The sequence below is a fragment of the Papilio machaon genome, chromosome 11, assembly GCF_912999745.1.
Source record: "Papilio machaon chromosome 11, ilPapMach1.1, whole genome shotgun sequence".
Taxonomy (NCBI): Eukaryota; Metazoa; Arthropoda; class Insecta; order Lepidoptera; family Papilionidae; genus Papilio; species Papilio machaon.
The window spans coordinates 449347-468150 of NC_059996.1; the positions used below are offsets into that span (position 1 = coordinate 449347).

The following is an 18804-nucleotide window of genomic DNA, read 5'->3' on the forward strand; positions in this document are numbered from 1 at the left end:
AAGAATCGCAATTAACTAAAAACATTATCGGTTTATTGTAGATGTATAACTTTACTTTATCAAATACTAGCGACTCCGTCCGCACGGAATAAAAAAAATGCACACAAGATAAAAAGTTCCTATGTCCGTCTCCTAGTTCTAAGCTACCTCCCCATCAATTTTCAGCTAAATCAGTTCGACCGATCTTGAGTTATAAATAGTGTAACTAACACGACTTTCTTTTATATATATAACTAGTCTGGCCATAAATACTGTTACATAAAAACATTTCGTTTTTTCCACTTTTTAATTATTTTTACATTTGAACACGTATATAATTTTAAAAACTTAATTTGTTTTTGCGCCATTTCACATATTTTTTTATGTTTATTATCAAATTACAATATGGAATGGGGTATTAAAGAAAATAGTATTGCAGTGATCGCCTTGCACAAAGTGGGTATGGAGCCGTCGATCATATTCCAGACACTTCAAAAGCTTGGTATCAGCCGTATGTTCGTATATCGTACTATTAACAGATACAGCATCACTTCGTCTGTCGAAGACCAGAAAAGATCGGGGCGGCCGCGTGTTATTAGAACTACAAAGGCTGTTAATGCTGTTAGAGTCAAAATTCGTCGAAACCCCATTAGGAAGCAAAAAAATCTTATCGCGAGAAATGAAGATTCCCGCTAGAACTCTGTCGCGTATTATAAAACAAGACCTGAAGCTCGGTGCTTATCGCCGATATACAGGACATGCCCTAAATCAATCTTTACAATTAAAGAGAGTGGATCGATCAAAACGTCTTCTGTCGCGATACGCAGGAGAAAGGCATAGAAATATCATCTTTACCGATGAAAAAATTTTCACGATTGAAGAACACTACATTAAGCAAAATGATGATGTGTACGCTTACAGTTCTAAAGAAGCTGCTCAAGTTGTCCGAAAGGTAAAACGTGGTCATCATCCTGCGTCAGTGATGGTTTGGTGGGGCGTGTCTTATCAAGAAGTCACAAAACTACATTTTTGTGGAAAAGGAGTGAAAACTTCAACCAAAGTATATCAAGATACAATCTTGGATCATGTAGTGAAACCTCCTCAGCAATACAATTTTTAAAAATATACCGTGGACTCCAGCAGGACTCTGCACCTGGTCACAAGGCAAGAACTACCCAAGCCTGGCTTGAAACCAACGTTCCGGACTTTATAAGAGTTGAAGACTGGCCCTCATCTAGCACAGACCTCAACACTTTAGACTTCAAATTATGGTCAGTTTTAGAGGACATGGCCTGCTCTAAACGACACGGCGGCATTGAGTCTCTTAAAAAATCTTTGGAGCAAGCAGTGGCGAAATTTCCCTTGGATACAGTGCGTAAATCCATAGATTCGTGGCCAAACAGATTAAAGGCCTGTATAAAAACTAAAGATGGCCATTTCGAATAGAATATTTTTTTATTTTTTGCTGAGACCTTAATAAATATGTAGGTATGAATTTTATTAATATTACATTACTTCATTTTTAAAAAAATGCATTTTCATTTGTAACAGAACTTATGGCTGGACTAAGTAGATAGATTGATTATTGTAATTGTATTTGATTTCAATAATAAGGTTTAGTTTATACATTGTATGAAATAAATAAATGTTTATTTTCATTTCTAACCATACTTTCGTTTCCTTTCCATGTGGTCTTAAAATCCAAACTCTGAATGAATTAAGTGTTATTCAAGCAGTTCCTTAGTGCAGTTTACTTATACAAGAAAGGCCTCTTCAGATTGTCTAGAATGTATCACTAACCTTGGGTTTTTGAGACCAAATTCCCAAAAAACATATCGTCATCCCATTATTTTTGACAAAACAGAAATAAGATGCTTACTTTAGAAGACTATCATTTGCGTAAGACGTCCGCGTAGAATTAAAATAGATATAGTAACAAATATAGTCTACGTTACTCTGTGATAATGTATCTATCTAATGGCAAAAAAGTAATTCTAATCGATTCAGTAGTTTTTGAGTTTATTAGTTACATAGAAAAATAAATAGTTTTCCTATTTATAATATTAATCATCATTAGGGTGTTTCAATAAAAAAACTTTTTTTTTTTTTAATGGTGTCGAAAAGTTGAAAGTACACATAAAAACAAAAATTTTAGCTCCTAGTAGAGCCCTTAATATTAATATTAAGGTTTGCCTCTATTCATTCGTAATTTTTCTATTTAAATAACACGGGAAAACTTTTTTTTTATTTTAAAATTTTAATTACTTTGGATTGGCTTGTTTGCGCTACATCTCAAAGCAAGGGTCTATAGGAAATTTCACGCTCTACAAAAAACGTCTGATGGTCAAAGTTCCTCAGATCAACCGTTTCAAAGATATCTGCGATCAAAAATAACACTAATCAAAAATTTTAAATATTTTCCAATAAAACTGCAAAAAAATATCATACCCTATATTTATCTTATTTTTTTCTGTAAAATCACTTGAATTTTGTTTGCCTGAGATGGTAATTTTTTTTTTTTGCTCATTTACTCAATACGTAACTCACAAAAAGCACAAATACATAAATATAAAGGTTAAAAATATCAAATAAATGATTTTTGGGTTTATTTTATAGCAAATTTATTTTATGTGTCATAAACTTCATAAATTTTTGTAAGAAGAAAATGTAAAGTTCCTCATTACATTAACTAACCAAGCACTCATCATTGCATTTTATTCAAAATAATAAAAAATTTATGTAAATATTTTAAATCAATTGAATCAACTATAAAATTTGATCAATTTTTCCATTCAAAAAATTCGACAGAGCTTTATTTAGCTCTGTCGACAAAAGTAGTATAATCGTTTGATCTGAGTAGTGTAGCTAATAAGCTCTGTGTTGGTAAGACTGGCCGTTCGGTACCAACTTCACTTTGTTGCTCTGCTTTTAACGCTTTATTATATCTTCTCGTCATTGTCTTTCTTCATTGATACTGATTGTTTTTTAAATCCGTTATATTATTAATTTAATTTGCGTAAATATATTAGATATAAATTTTATTACTTGTTGTTGAATATTGTTTTTTGTTATAAAAAATTGATTGTTCAATAAAATTTATTAGTATTCGGTGGAAAATTAAATAAATTTGTCATAAAATAAACCCAAAAATCATTGATTTGATATTTTTAACCTTTATATTTATGTATTTGTGCTTTTTGTGAGTTACGTATTGAGTAAATGAGCAAAAAAAAAAAATTACCATCTCAGGCAAACAAAATTCAAGTGATTTTACAGAAAAAAATAAGATAAATATAGGGTATGATATTTTTTTGCAGTTTTATTGGAAAATATTTAAAATTTTTGATTAGTGTTATTTTTGATCGCAGATATCTTTGAAACGGTTGATCTGAGGAACTTTGACCATCAGACGTTTTTTGTAGAGCGTGAAATTTCCTATAGACCCTTGCTTTGAGATGTAGCGCAAACAAGCCAATCCAAAGTAATTAAAATTTTAAAATAAAAAAAAGGTTTTCCCGTGTTATTTAAATAGAAAAATTACGAATGAATAGAGGCAAACCTTAATATTAATATTAAGGGCTGTACTAGGCGCTAAAATTTTTGTTTTTATGTGTACTTTCAACTTTTCGACACCATTAAAAAAAAAAAAAAGTCTTATTATTGAAACACCCTAATCATCATGTCTCTGTCCTTTTCACACTCACGTGGGGTCAGCACAAGGTTTTAGAAACATTAAAGTTTTGGCTTCAGTTTTTACGACCGCCTGCCTGTCGCCAACAATACTTGAGAGGAACATCTTAAAATAAAATATAATATAAATAAATAAATATAACTAAATAATTCAAAATTATTTTTAAAAATACATGAAGAATAAAAATTAGTAATAAAACATTGTAAATATAACACAACACAACACAACACAATCAAAACATTCACTCCAATAGATGAGATCGATCTGGTGATTCAATGTGGCAATATATTTCAATTATCAAGTGTTTTTAATTTAAATTCTATTTATAATATTAGTATACATTTATAAAGGGATGATAATAAAACTTCGTTATATCAGATACTAGCTTTAACCCGCGACTCCGTCCGCGCGGAATAAAAAAAAAGTTCCTATGTCCTTTTCCTGGCTCTAAGCTACCTGCCCACCAATTTTCAGTCAAATCGATTCAGCCATTCTTGAGTTATAAATATTGTAACTAACACGACTTTCTTTTATATATATAGATAGATTTAATGATCAGGATAAGACGTTAAATAAAACGAACAACGTATCAAATGATCAGAGCGTTTATTAACAAATTCAGTCAACTGTAGACACGACGTTCATACATTCTGTTATATAACAAAAAAGCGGGAATTCTAAAAATACAAAACCATTTTTTAGAATCATTTATATATCACTAGCGACGATTTAAATATATACATAACTTATAAACCAAAGCTATCGTAATTTTTTTTACTTGTCATCAAGTTATACTCTATGGCTCTAATTCAATCAGCCTCCATCTAGACAAAATGCATTCGCTTCGAAGCAATTCTATTGGACCTGGCACAAATATTTGTGACAAGAGCCTACGTAACTTCATCGATAAAATTTGTGGAACGCCCCCAAAGGCTGTAAAGGACATTGAAAATTTCACACTAACACATAATTGACGAAGTCGAAAGCGATTGTCGTAATATTCGTACTAGGCCCACAGTTTCGAATTAACGTAACAAAGTTCAAAAATGTATGGAACTATCACGTGACAATCACGTGTCTTATCAATTTATTGTCAGCTCCATACATTTTTGGACTTTATGGTATCGTTTCGGAGCGAATACATTGTCTAAAAGGTCAGGTAACCTCTAAATCATCTAATTGTCTCTCTTATATTAATTCAAAAGTATACAATTAAATACGAATATTAAAGTATTTTCATTTCGTATAGTTTTCATACGATTTCGTCTTTTATGAGCATTAGTTCATTAGTCATTATCTTACGTTCACATTGCTGAAAATTGTACAAACAACGTCTCAGCAGTCGCGTCGGAGCGAACAATCGTATGGGAGATACATTACGTTTGTCTCGCTTTTAAACTTAATTAAGCCAACATGAAAAATATATTCAATTAAATAGAGCCCATTATTTATTTATCTCACTAAACCTACACTTAGGGGGGCGCTTAGTATCTACTAATTAACATGTGTAGTGAATGTTTCAGCAATGCAAACGCACGGTTAGTTTTAAACTTTTAATATTTTTAAGTGGTCAATAATTGTTTCATTCACCTAAGTTTACCTGCAACAAGTATAACGTAACTTTTTATATCACAAGATGGCAAAAGAGCAAGCGGTCACCTGAATTCGCCTAAATGGCGAAGCGATTACTATCCATAGGCATCCGCAACTGCAACGTTGCCTACCTTTAATCGACGGAAGAAGGGACGCATTGAAAGAAGATATTTCCCCTTCCTATGCATCACCTTCTCCATCAAATCCACATCCCCTTCCTTTCTTATAATGTAAGGATGGGAAGGGAAAAAGTACTAAAATTAGGCCTCCAGTTACTGGCGTAGAGATATCCAATTACGTCACATCTTTGTATGTATTTATTATATATCCTTTTTATTTATTTTATTAACTTCTCAATAATTATGTAAAAATTAGAGTCTATTTGGAAAAATAATAATAATGCTGAATGAAATAAAGTGCTCAATCTACAGTCGAACCTAGATAATTGCGAAGCGAGACGACGGACGACCTCCATAAGCGAGAACCACGTGTTAGAGAGGAACCTCTAGATCAGTGTTCCCCAAAGTGGGCGATAACGCCCCCTTGGGGGCGTTTGAAACCTAGAAGGGAGCGATAAGGGGCTCAAAAAATGGGGGGCATTGAAATTAATTAAAATAATGAAATTGTGGTTTTTAAGTTTTAGGGCTGAATTAAAATGAGGGGGCTCTGAAATGTAATTGATTTTCAAAGGGGGCGGTGAAAGAAAATAAGTTTGACAATCACTGCTCTAGAGAAACTAAAAAAATCTCCCTTATCCAGGTTCGACTGTATTTTGTTTTATAACTATAAGTTTGTTAAGCTTTAGTTATTATTAAAAAAAGGTTTCACGAGTTAATATCTTCATTCAAATGTAAAAAAAGTAAACTCTAAAATTATTTATAAATTTATTCCTTTCCATCTTTAAAAAAAATTTAATGCGAGTCAAATATGTGGAAGTTTACATGAATATTGTCAATATCTTTGAATTTTAAATCAATAAATAAAATTAAATTAAATAAAAACGTAAAGAGTTGTATTTGATAAATCATTTAAGTTTTTTTTATGTATCATTTGGAATTATTTACACTTTATAATGTTTAATGCAATAATATTGTTCTCTGTTATTGTGAAAGAAAAATATAGAAATGTCATTTTTTTTAAAATTAACGATTCAAGTTAATTGTAATTCTAGAGTTATGTAGGTTCTCGCACTGACCAGGATCTTGTTCAACAAATATTTCAATTTTGATATTTATCCTAAAGGCAATAAGGTTGGTTTTCTATTTCTATTATAATAAAATACGCGAGGTATTTTAGTTTGTCTAGAATTAAAAATTTACAACTTCAATGTTTCAAACTTACATATTAAGCATTATTTTACATACATATTTAATTTAATTTACTTTCCACGAAACTAAAAGAGCACATCTCAAAAATTGTCATATGAAAATTTATTGGACAAAGATGGCTCCTACGTACACTACCGTAAGGCACAAATTTGCAATATACTCCCTATTTTATGTTTTTTTTAAATTAACATGATAAATATTAATTTCTTTATAAATTAAAAAGAACTATAGAATTTGGTTTGTTTTGTTTTGATAATAATCTAATAATATTTAAAGTTTAAAATTTGCTTTTCATACATACGCTAGTTTACATAGGAGCCATCGTTTTGGCAAATTTCAGAACAAATAATGTGACAATTATATATTAAAAAAAAACATTTTTATTGTGTATGTACAATGTTATATAATGAATTTAAATTGTATCGACAGACATTCAGTCTTCAAATGAAAATAGTAAAAATTATCCATACATTACTTTAGTAACAAAATAATATTTTGAACATATAAAAAAAATTGGCACCTTAATATTGTTGTTAAATTGAGGTTATTTAAAATATACATAAAACTAAGCTAACTATAGAAATAATAGTCTCGGGAATCTATTTAAATATATATTTCTATATGTTTATTATATATACAATAGTGACGTATGTTGTGACGTCACCGACAAGTTACACAACTCGCAATCGCCCACTTTTATCTGAAATTTAAAACAACAAAAATCTAGAACAGGGATTCCCAAAGTGGTCGATATACCTCTGGGGGTCGACATAAACGAAAATAGATTTTGGGGGTCGATGAGGTCTAAAAATCGACCCCTATTAAATAGACTGCTAAATTAAAGCATTGCTAATTCTCACTCTGTCTTCTATTGACCTAAGTCAGAAAAATAACACTCTGTAGCAGCTGTTTTAAAGTTAAAAGACCATTATGAATAAGGGGGTTGATCTTAAAAGTAGGGAATTTGACCATGGGGTCACTTGTCCAAAATAGTTTGGGGATCCCTGATCTAGACAGATATTTCCTAGTATATCTAAATTAACAAAGATATTACGACATAAACTAAGACTTAATTTGAGATTCAAATAATGTGAAGAAACCTTTGCCAAATGATTTAATGACGTCATAGCTAATAGAAAAAAAAATTAGATAATCTGAAAAAAAAAAATATTGATACAGGGTGTTGCAATAGAAGATGCATATTTGTGATGTTAGAGGGATCCAGAAGCATCTAGGATCCAGATTGACTCCAGAACTTGCGAGATCTCTCGAATGATTCTATGGCGGTTGTGAGACAGATGTTTCCTGCAAGACTAACTTCCAAAAGAGATATCCCTTGACCCCCAAGTAGTCCTGATTTGATGCTTCCCGACTTTTTTTTTGTGAAAAACCTCAAACATAGTCTACATGAACAATCCGAGGAACATCAATCAGCTAAAGGAAAATATCTGTGATGAAAAGACCACTATCGTCTTAGATTTATTGAAAAGTAAAATTTTGCACAAATCTGCGTTTAGAGGAGTGCCATTTAGATATTATTTAAAAATAAACAACATTTAATTACCTGATCATCCTATAATTTATTTCAACTATACTTTTTTTTAGCCTATATAAATAAATAAATGCACATATTATTGCATCACCCTGTATTTAGGAGAGTATATAATGAATGTGATACATACGAGGTGCGGCAGGCTGGGGGGTGAAGGTCCCTCTCTCCGGCACCTGCAAAGCTGATGTTGAAGAGCATGGCCTCAAAGGGGTCGCTGCGCATGCGCTGCTGGTTGGCGTATGTCGCACCCTCCAGGTCTGACACCACACGAGACTCAACACAACCGTCCTGAACACAGGCACAAGACACTTTGGAAAACATTTTCACAATAATAATCTAACAAATATTATAAATGCGAAGATTTGGATGGATGGATGTTTGTTTGAAGATATCTCCAGAACAGCTCAATGGATGTTGATAAAATTAGGCACAGATGTAGAACATTGTCTTAAACAAAGATTCCCAAAGTGGTCGATATCGGTTTCCTAGGGGTCGACATAAACGAAAACCAATTTAGGGGGTCGATGAGGTCTAAAAATCTACCCCTATTAAATAGTCTGCTAACTTAAAGCATTGCTAATTCTCACTCTGTCTTCTATTGACCTAAGTCAGAATGAAAAATAATAATAATTGATCTTAAAACTATGTAATTTGACCATGGGGGGTCTGTGGTAATAGTTCATTTTGGAAAAGGGGTCACTTGTCTAAAATATTTTGGAGATCCGTGATCTAGAAGAACACACATGCTACTTGAGTTTCTTTTTATTTCCGCGCGGACAGTCACGGGCCACAGCTAGTAATTTACTAAGATATCAGTTAGCAGGTGTTGTGGGGGGTGGTTACCTCTGGACGTGGGCTCCAAAGACGTACGACGGCCTCAATGCCGCTGGTGGCGAGGAGACAGAGCGTGGGATGCATCTGTACACAGTTGAGGATGGACTCATCAGCTCGCAGACATCTCGCCACGTTGCCTGATGACCGGCACCAGATGAACAGGCTGCCGTCGTCAGAACTTCACACAAACACATTTATATACAAAACCTGATCAAAACCAAAATCTTGTATCAAATGACAAAACATTTATAATTCGTTTAAATTCGTCATAAACTTTTTTTATATTTAATGATGGTAAAAGAGCGTGCGGCCATTTGAATTCTCGCTACCCATAGACATCTGCAAATGTGAGAGGAAATGAAGAGGGGACGCACAGAAATAGGATATTTCTCCTTGTTATGCATCCCCTCTCTTGCCAAATCAATTTCCCCTTCCCATTATTTCCTTATAAGCGTGGGAAGGGAATGTAGACTTAAATGAACACATACTCATCAGAGTGTACGCGATACTTTCACTTGACAGTTGTCTTCTGTGTGGTTGTGGTATTTCATTGGACGAGACACATTTGTGGACACAACATTCATATTTAACAGCCGAAAACTGAAATGACATTCAAGATTTATTTCAGATCCGGCCGTTAGTTACATAGAACAGGGATCCCCAAAACTATTTTGTACAATTAACCCCTATTTCAAAATACCTACTTTTAAGATCAACCCCCTTATTCATAATGGTCCTTTAACTTTAAAACAGCTGCTAAAGAGTGTTATTTTTATTCTGACTTAGGTCAATAGAAGACAGAGTGAGAATTAGCAATGCTTTAAGTTAGCAGACTATTTAATAGGGGTCGATTTTTAGATCTCATCGACCCCCCAAAATCGGTTTTCGTTTATGTCAACTCCTAGGAAACCGATACCCTAAGGTATTTTGGGAATCCCTGGATTGGATAATCTGATCACATTAAAGAAGTACCCGGCGGCGACGTAGTCAGATCGAGGTCCGAGGAAGATGGCCTCCTTGATGTCAGTGGTGGTGTTGCAATGTCCGAGGAAGCGCGCGCTGTAGTCGAGTGCGGCTGCGCGCAGCTGACGCTCCGCCAGCGAGGTGCTCAGCGTCTCTTCGTTCTCGTCTGCTGAGGAGTTGCCAACGGTCGCCCGTACTTGCAAATCGTAAACGCACCCTTTCAACTAGCTAATGGCTTACCACCCCCAAATCGACCCCCAAATCTGACTACTAACTGCAGGTAAGTTATAATAAAGAAATAAAGAATAATCCCGCACCCCAGGTCCCTAACCTTGATATGTTAGGGGAACGAGAGGGCGACAAAAAAAAAAAAAAAACAAAGAAACTGCAGGTAGGATAATTCTGACCGCGCTTTTAAATTCTAAATAGCGCCATCTAGTGAAATAATGTGTTAAAAATCAATTACGATGCTAAATTTTTCAAGAAATATCGCATTTTTATTAATAAAACTGTATGAAAATACAACACTATCAGAATCATTGCAGTCATTTCCGAGATATCCAACTTAGGTTTATATTTTTTTATAATTTTTCTTATTTCAAACAATTTAAATTTACGGTTTATCTCCAAATCGTAACTCATCACTGTAAATACGGATAAAAGAAATCAAATCAAATCAAATAAAAAATAAATAAAACAAAAATAAATAAAGTAGTTTCAAACTCTAAACCGGTTACAAACGTTTTGAAAAAGCACATGCAATCAAAGAATATTATTAATGCGAAATTTTAAATGTATGGATGGATAGATGTTTGTTTAAAGATATCTCCGGAATGACTCAACAGATCTTGATGAAATTTAGCACAGATATAAAACTTAGTCTGGAACAACAACTACTTAAAATCTTTTTTTATTCCGCACAGACGTAGTCTCGGGCGACAACTAGTTAAGCAATAAATCCAATAATTTTAAATAACACAAAGAAAACAACAGTGACTGTGTGTCTGTGTGACTGTGTGACTGCGAGACTCACCTTCATCAGGTAAAGTCTCGATGTTCTCGAGAGCCACATTGATGTCCTTCTGCAGCAAGAAGACTGCATGTGATGCTGCGTGTCGCGGGAACTTGTCCTTGAAGTAGAGGAGACACTCGTGAGCCTCACGAGGACGCTTCAGCTCCATCAGACCCTTGGCCAGGCGGAAGTGAGACTTCACGTTGTTGGGGTCCAGTTTTATCGCCTTGTAGCAATCTCGTATCGCGGCGTATGTGTCGCCGGACCTATATAAATAATCATACAGATACAGTCCAACCTGGATAAGTGAGAGTCTGAGGGACCGCGATATTTCTCTCGCTTACGAGATGATCCATCGATACCTTCCCCACATTATAACACCCCCATTATACTCAGAAAAGACATCTAACACTTTAAAATCCATCAAGTCTTTTACATTATAAGTCACAACATACACCACAAATTGCCTGCCACAATTAAACTTGACTGTTGTAAAAACACAAAGGTATTAAACAAACTAGCATCCAAATTATCTCTCATTGGTCCTTCGAAAGTCGGATGTAATCCAGCTCGAAGGACCAATCAGTACTGACCATCCACGACGCATGAGTGTGGCTGCGCGGTTGGAGTAGAGCACCGCGTGGTCTGGACACTCCGCTATCGCACTGTTGTAGTAGTCCACAGCCGCTATATACTCTCCCTTGTTCACCAATTCATTACCCTACAATAAATAAAATTTGTTTGTACGCCAATATCTTAAAAACTAACAAACCGATTACAAAAATTCGTTATGCATTTCAAAGATAGATTATTGAGAAAGGTTATAGACTAAATAATATCACGCTTCGAAGTTAAGGAACTGAGCAGGAAGAGAAATAAATCTCACCGCCTCTTTTAGCTGCAGTATTCTATCTGGCAGCTGTGGCTGTGTATCTATGGTGCCGTTACCGCTGGTGCCGTTAGCGGGGGAGGTGGTGCCGTTCTTAGCCGGTTGCTTGCCCTCACCCTCCCTATTGCCGTGGTTGTGCTGGATTATAAAACTTTCCACCAGAATAGGTCTCCGACCGGAGTTGATATCAAATAAGTACACCTGTGAAAGTTACAGTCAATAGATTATATATACACTTGTTATTTAATGCCATAAATCTTACTATTATTATAAACTAGCTTTTCCCGCGACTCCGTCCGCGCGGAATAAAAAAAAATGCACACAAGATAAAAAAGTTCCTATGTCCGTCTCCTAGTTCTAAGCTACCTCCCCATCAATTTTCAGACAAATCAGTTCCACCGATCTTGAGTTATAAATGGTGTAACTAACACAACTTTCTTTTATATATATAGATAGATGTGAATAGATAGATGTGAATATTTAGATGGATGTTTGTTTAAATGTATCTCCGGAACGACTCAACGGATCTTGATGAAATTTGTCACAGATATAGAACATAGTCTGAAAGAACACATAGACTACTCGTTATTTTTTTTTAAATTCCTCGCGGACTAAGTCGTGGGCGACAGCTAGTTACAAAGTGGTCTGAAAAAAGTTATTATGAGACTGTACAAGGAAATGAAAATACTGAACTTACATGTTCTGATCCCAAATTGACAAGAAGTTCGTTACCGTCGTTACTAAAGGAGACATAAGTTGTCGCCTTCTTTGGAAACGTATGTTCGTTGGCGTCCATTGAAAGGTGACCTGGAATATTTCATACATTAAAATTACTAAAAGAATGGTAATCAAATGTATTTACTATACAAGAAGATTCAAATTAAAGAGTCAACCTTGTTATAGTTCCAAAAGAATCTTTAAGCAGTCTAAAAATATGTGAATTAACAATGTCATCTTTACAGCGACACATTTTGACCAATAAACGAGCGGCAGCTGCATGGTTTAGTGTTGCCATTATTATAATTCCATAAAAATAACACACGATGTTATGACTTTTAGATTAATCTGTTTATTAACTGGACTCAGATTAAAAGTTGCAAATCAATTACTTGAAGTTGAAACATAGACAACTTTCGAGGAAGTTTAAATTTTTGCTATTGGTAACCCTCAAATTTTAGACGCCCTGTCAATGTCAAAATACTGGCATAAGATCCTTGTGGAATTACTTTACAGATGTCGGTTGCCTCAAGATATTTTCCTCAACTGTAAGAATATCGTATTATGAGTAGTATTGACCTGGTGCAAAATACTGAACTGCTGCTTTTGGTACGTCATTGTCAGGGTCGCCATGTCCTGCGCGAGAGCACAATACATTCTGACGCTCGAACAACATCTGGGATGTTGGCACTCGGGTTTGCTGCAAAACATTTTCGCTTACTAATCTATACATTTTCTTAACATACTTTAAACAATAACTTTAGTTGTCAGTTTGAAATCAATCACCTCATACATTTAACCTTTTAAAAGCCTGTATAACCATTTACTTGAAATGGTTAACGCTGCAATAAAACTAAAAATATTAAATATTAAAGCTGGTGGAACAAGACCTTAAATAAATCCTTGCCATGCAAGGAGGATATGGAGACAGCAAAAAAAAACATTTACTTTATAACTATCAACAATCATCATATCAATTAAAAAAATATAACATTAAAAACACTTTCAAAAGAATTTACTGTCGAAAGATTTCTAAATTTACCACAAATTACCAAATCTTTCATAATATAAAACTTTATAGTCTAAATTACCAAGAGTTTCAACAACCAAACATACTCTTATATATTTACTTCTATGAAAAACATAATAGCAACATAATTTTGTATATTTCAGCAACTCAGTTAATGATATAAAAAACTCACATGTCCTCGTGATAACTTGATCATCCTAGTATCATATAATCGTGCGTAACAGTCATTAGCACCAACTGCGAGCTGATACGGCCGACGAGGATTGACGGCAACGCACTTAGCCTCCGCGTACCTTCCCAGATGTTTGATTAAGTTCACCAGGACATTGGTGTTCACCGAGTTACAGCGATGACTTGTACGAAGATCATGTTGTCTGGAATTAATATAAATACTTGTCAATCATTTTTATCATCATCATATGTAGAAATTTAACAGTTTGTCGTTTTTTTTAAACTTTTTTTCTAGAAATTAAGACAGATTAATCTTTTAGAACAGGTATAACACGGCTAAACTCCACCAATCATTCTTGAATGGCTTTCGCAATATATCAGATATACATACATACATTTGAATTGACATATAAAATAAAAATAAAAATTTTAGCTTAGACAAAACCAATGATAATTATTCACATTTAACAAATATGTACAAAAACATACTTTTGTTCGTTCTCTTTAAAAAAAAAAGATAACATATTTTATTACTAAGTGCTATCAAATTTGACAGATAACTTTGACATAAAACTAACATCACAACACCATCTTCACCAGCTGACCATATTAGATTAGGGTTGTCTGGCGGTACAGCGAGGCGTTTCACTCTGCCACAGTGACAGGAGCACTCCAGCAGCGATGCGCCGGCCGTGGTGCGCACTCGGACGGTACCATCTGCTGCGCAAGTCGCCAACGTATCATTGGACACAAACTAAAACAAACATACGACTACAGGTCAGAGTAGATAAATTTTATTCAACACAATAATCTATTTAAATCAAAGCTAGCTCAATACATTTTAGATAACTGGAACGGCGACCATATTGTATTATGTATAGTGTACGATGTAAGTGACTTTTTGTTTGTCTTTTTGGCAATAAATTATTTAAACCTAAACACAATATGTCATTTAATTCAACCAACCATACTCTACTACTGTCACACTTTTACATCTCTGTTGTTGTCAAGAAAATAAAAGAGATGTATAAATACAACCATAAGTGCAGTGGAGTTCTACAATAATGGTATTTACATCAACAATTTAAAATTAAAAGAAATTTTTTAAAAAAATAAGAAGATTTTTAATAATAAGATCACATATAATATCTACTGATACTTTTGATATTGTCCTTTAATTTGGCTCAAAAGGGGGGAGGGTACTGAAAAAATCACGAAACATCACAAGGGAGGGGGCTGTAATAAGATATCACATATATTTATTTACTGAATCAACAAATGCACTTTATACAAAAGTGTAAACACAATTTTTGGGTATGGGGGACCCATGGTTAAAAACCTCACCACATATCACCAGTGGAGGTTGGGGTCAAAAAGTTGCTATAAAACATCACATGATAAATTGACAACCCATTTAAAAGTTCTATAAAATTAACTTCAACATATGTATTTATTTTCCAATGACTTCACATATATCATATCTTTACAGTAAACAAGAGATAAGAAAATGTCTTTTATGAGCTTGCAACTCTTTTTTACAATTATTTAGTTCCTATCATCCATAAAAGTGTTGTACAAATAAATATTTTGCTACCTTTCAATTCTTATTAAAATAAGAATGAAGAAGATTTTAACATGTGTAAACAATCAGCTAACAATATAGCTTTATTAAAAGGTTTATTTATATCAAATAAAGGACCTCTTTATGCACACAAACTTAATGTTTTCAAGATATCCTCACCTTCACAGAGAAAATATTTCCTGTGTGGCCAGTGGCAATTTTGTGGAGCTCTTTGTATCGGTAGGGATCCCACAAAATGACGTGCAGATCGTCCGAAGCTGACGCCAATATACTGTGACGTAAAAACGAATTAACACAATCCCACTAGAATATGATAGAATATATGACAATCTGGTACACTTACGAGCCGTCGTAATTCCATTCGAGGCAATTTACGCATCCCATATGCCCGTGAAGTTCCTTCTCGAGACCCAGTCGGTCTATCATACTTCGGGTTACTGTCAAATCGTTTTGGAATTTGCGGTCGATATCCCCACGTTCCCGGGCCGCAGTCAGGGCGACCGTGCCCTTGGTCCAAGCAGGATCTTGACTCCGACCCATGACTGCTTATATCCAAAATATATGAGCTAAACTAACATCACAATCGGACTAAACTGCCAACTAGAACTAAGTTATGTTTATCTATTTATAGTTTATTACATCCCACATTAAATTCTTCAATTTAGGCACTGATGTGAATATAATATATTATGATCAAATATAATAGGAACTATTAACTAACGTACAAAAATCTAACAAATAATTATAAGATTTTCTTTCGAAAATAAGCAAGTGTCAAACAGCTGTCGTTGTTGCCAGAAATGGAAATGTGTTCTATTCACAAAGCAATTGTTCTTGCAACATTTTACATTTTCGTTTTGGCTTAAGCAATAAATTTGAATTTCAGAGAAACAAAATAAAAAATTACATAAATAAACATTGTAAAAAATTATCCAATGACCAAAATAAACTGGTTTTAATTTTTTACTGCCTCCGTTTGCCAGCTCGTATTTTAAGTTATTGCAGCACAGTAAAAATACATACATTGACTTTGACATTGATAACATGATAACATTCCATATGTGACATTTTAGAATTGTGAAATGTGCAATAATAAAATACACTCATTTTTTTCTTTTATTATTACCCAATAACACAATAATAAGCTACAGGTATACTTCTAAGGTAATAAGATCTACTTAAATAGATTTTTACTAAACATGTAAACGTAAAAAATACCCTAGATTAAAAGTTACTAATCATATGGAAACAACAATTGTTTTTGTTGCTCACGCATTATTTTTCTTATTTTCAGAACATTATTTTATGATTCCCTTGTAATAATATCAACATGGGTGAACGAAAGGGACAAAATCTATACTATCCCCCTGACTATGATCCTAAAGTCGGGGGGTTAAATAAATTCCAAGGGACTCATGCGCTACGAGAAAGAGCTAGGAAACTCCACATGGGTATTTTAATTATAAGATTTGAGATGCCATACAATATATGGTGTGATGGCTGTAAAAACCATATTGGTATGGGTGTTCGTTACAATGCAGAGAAGAAGAAAATCGGAATGTACTACAGCACCCCTGTTTATCAATTTAGAATGAAATGTCACTTGTGTGATAATCACTTTGAAATCAAGACTGATCCTGGAGTAAGTTTCCTCATTCAGTTAAAAAAATATATAACAACAATAGCTACCTAACAACGAGATACTTAAAAGCGGTACAATCTTGACACTACAATCAATAAAAGTATAGTTTTGTTTTTTCCATCAGTAAAATGTCTCATATTATTATCATATCTTTCAGAATTTAGACTATGTCATAGTTTCTGGAGCAAGACGTCAAGAAAATCGTTGGGATCCTACTGAGAATGGTCAAATTGTTCCCGAAACGAAAGAAACTCAGAAAAGGCTCTTTGATGATGCTATGTTCAAATTGGAACATAAAACTGGTGATGTGGATCTCAGTAAACTGGATAAACCAAGGTTAGGAAAACTGGTTGGAAGAAATGAAACAGTTTGGAAAGATGATTATGAAGCTAACTGTTCGTTGCGTAGGAACTTCAGGGTATGTATCAATTTATTTTAACTGTATAGATGATTTTTATTTCCAACCTATTACAGGAAAACTAATTTGAATCTCACTTGTACAAAGTACTTACGTACTAAGCTATAGTTCTTTTCTTTATAGTTTACTAAGCAATGTTAAAATTTAAGTTGCTAGCAAAATCAATTCTTTTAAAAATTGTTTTATTTAAATCTAGCTTTTACTCGCGACTCCGTCCGCGCGGAATAAAAAATAGAAAGCAGGGTAAAAATTCTAAGCTACCTGCCCACCAATTTTCAGTCAAATCGATTCAGCCGTTCTTCAGTTATAAATAGTGTAACTAACACAACTTTCTTTTATATATATAGATTAATAGTGTTAAAATCTTTTCCTTCTAGAAAAGGAGGAAGGAACTAGAAGAATCAGCAATTACTGATGGTCTCCTTCTAAATAAATCATCACTTGACATTAATTTATTACCAGAAAGTGAGGAAGATAGAAATCTTGCATCACTACTTGCTCTACGACCATCACGAAGTATTGAAGAGAGTCACAAAAATGTACGGACCAAGATATTAAATAGTCCAGCATTACCAAGCTCTAGTGGACTTATAACAAGTTTTGGTGGGTTAAAAAAAGAAGAATCGCTAAGCAAAAGTTCTTCACTTACGAGAAACATACTTGGTATCACTGTAAAGAGAAATAAAGAAAGTACTAGAGATTTATGTTCTTTGGATAAGAAAGGAGGTGATGAAAATTGTAAGGAAGAAATTAAATTGATAGAAAAATGTAATAATAAAGTAATTAATAGTGATAAGAGTACAGAGATGTTGAAAGAGAATAGAACAATATCTTTAGTAGGAGATTACGGATCAAGCGGAGAAAGTTCAGAAGGATAATCCAATAGCAATCAGTTCTAATATACATTATTATTTTGTAATTACCTGAAAAATATAATAAAGTACATTTTTTTACTACGCTGACAATGATCCTTTTTTAACGAAAGAAAAATATACAAATTAAAATTGGAAATCCTTCAAAAAACCTAATTACCTAACCTATACTCCGCCCACTACACCCAGCTATGGTGTAGACGTTAATATGGTAAAAAGTATTGTGTCCATGTTTTTACAGGTTTATTTTGTTTAATTCTTCATATAATGGAGAAATAATAAGTTTTATCTCAACAATTGTTTAAATTTTCACTTTGTAATATGTAAAAAATTATAAAAACTATATAAAATAATCTTTAAAATATGGCAATAAATTATAAAAAAAAAAACAAATTAATCAGAATTTATTTTATTTCATTCCTCCTTTAGAAAACATTTATTCAAACAGTTAATGCTTTTCAATGTAAAATTTTACATATGTTAGGTACAGATTATATTCTACATTGTTGACAACATTTATAGATAATTAAA

The 18804-nt window shown here is 33.5% G+C and overlaps 2 protein-coding genes across 3 annotated transcripts; one reads left to right on the forward strand and one right to left on the reverse strand.

Annotated features, from left to right (window-relative positions):
* Positions 1-5081: 5081 nt before the first annotated feature.
* On the reverse strand, positions 5082-16047 carry LOC106709614 (WD and tetratricopeptide repeats protein 1). The gene is made up of 13 exons (XM_045679900.1): positions 15685-16047; positions 15501-15612; positions 14338-14513; positions 13761-13962; positions 13138-13258; positions 12539-12648; positions 11839-12042; positions 11546-11673; positions 10974-11218; positions 9950-10109; positions 8987-9155; positions 8274-8431; positions 5082-5270 (listed from the first exon to the last, which is right to left on the reverse strand). The coding sequence occupies exons 1-13, from the start codon at positions 15879-15881 to the stop codon at positions 5267-5269; spliced, it is 1986 nt and encodes a 661-aa protein (XP_045535856.1). The 5' UTR covers positions 15882-16047; the 3' UTR covers positions 5082-5266.
* Positions 16048-16413: 366 nt separating this feature from the next.
* LOC106709613 (coiled-coil domain-containing protein 130 homolog) lies at positions 16414-18454 on the forward strand. 2 transcript variants are annotated; one of them, XM_014501461.2, is made up of 4 exons: positions 16414-16505; positions 16636-16983; positions 17141-17401; positions 17779-18454. In XM_014501461.2, the coding sequence occupies exons 2-4, from the start codon at positions 16672-16674 to the stop codon at positions 18277-18279; spliced, it is 1074 nt and encodes a 357-aa protein (XP_014356947.2). In that variant the 5' UTR covers positions 16414-16505; positions 16636-16671; the 3' UTR covers positions 18280-18454. The 2 variants fall into 2 exon arrangements, with proteins under 2 accessions (XP_014356947.2, XP_014356948.2); XM_014501462.2 differs by having other exon boundaries at positions 16419-16492.
* The last annotated feature ends 350 nt before the right edge of the window (positions 18455-18804 follow it).

Excerpts from the sequence above, each read along its gene's own strand:
- LOC106709614 (XM_045679900.1), bottom strand. The coding sequence starts at position 15,881 with ATGGGTCGGAGTCAAGATCCTGCTTGGACCAAGGGCACGGTCGCCCTG. Across the intron at positions 11,674-11,838 it reads TACTGCAGCTAAAAGAGGCG|GGTAATGAATTGGTGAACAA; the intron begins GTGAGATTTATT and ends TATTTATTGTAG. Across the intron at positions 9,156-9,949 it reads TCTGACTACGTCGCCGCCGG|TTCTGACGACGGCAGCCTGT; the intron begins GTACTTCTTTAA and ends GTTTGTGTGAAG.
- LOC106709613 (XM_014501461.2), top strand. The coding sequence starts at position 16,672 with ATGGGTGAACGAAAGGGACAAAATCTATACTATCCCCCTGACTATGAT. Across the intron at positions 16,984-17,140 it reads AAATCAAGACTGATCCTGGA|AATTTAGACTATGTCATAGT; the intron begins GTAAGTTTCCTC and ends CATATCTTTCAG. Across the intron at positions 17,402-17,778 it reads CGTTGCGTAGGAACTTCAGG|AAAAGGAGGAAGGAACTAGA; the intron begins GTATGTATCAAT and ends TTTTCCTTCTAG.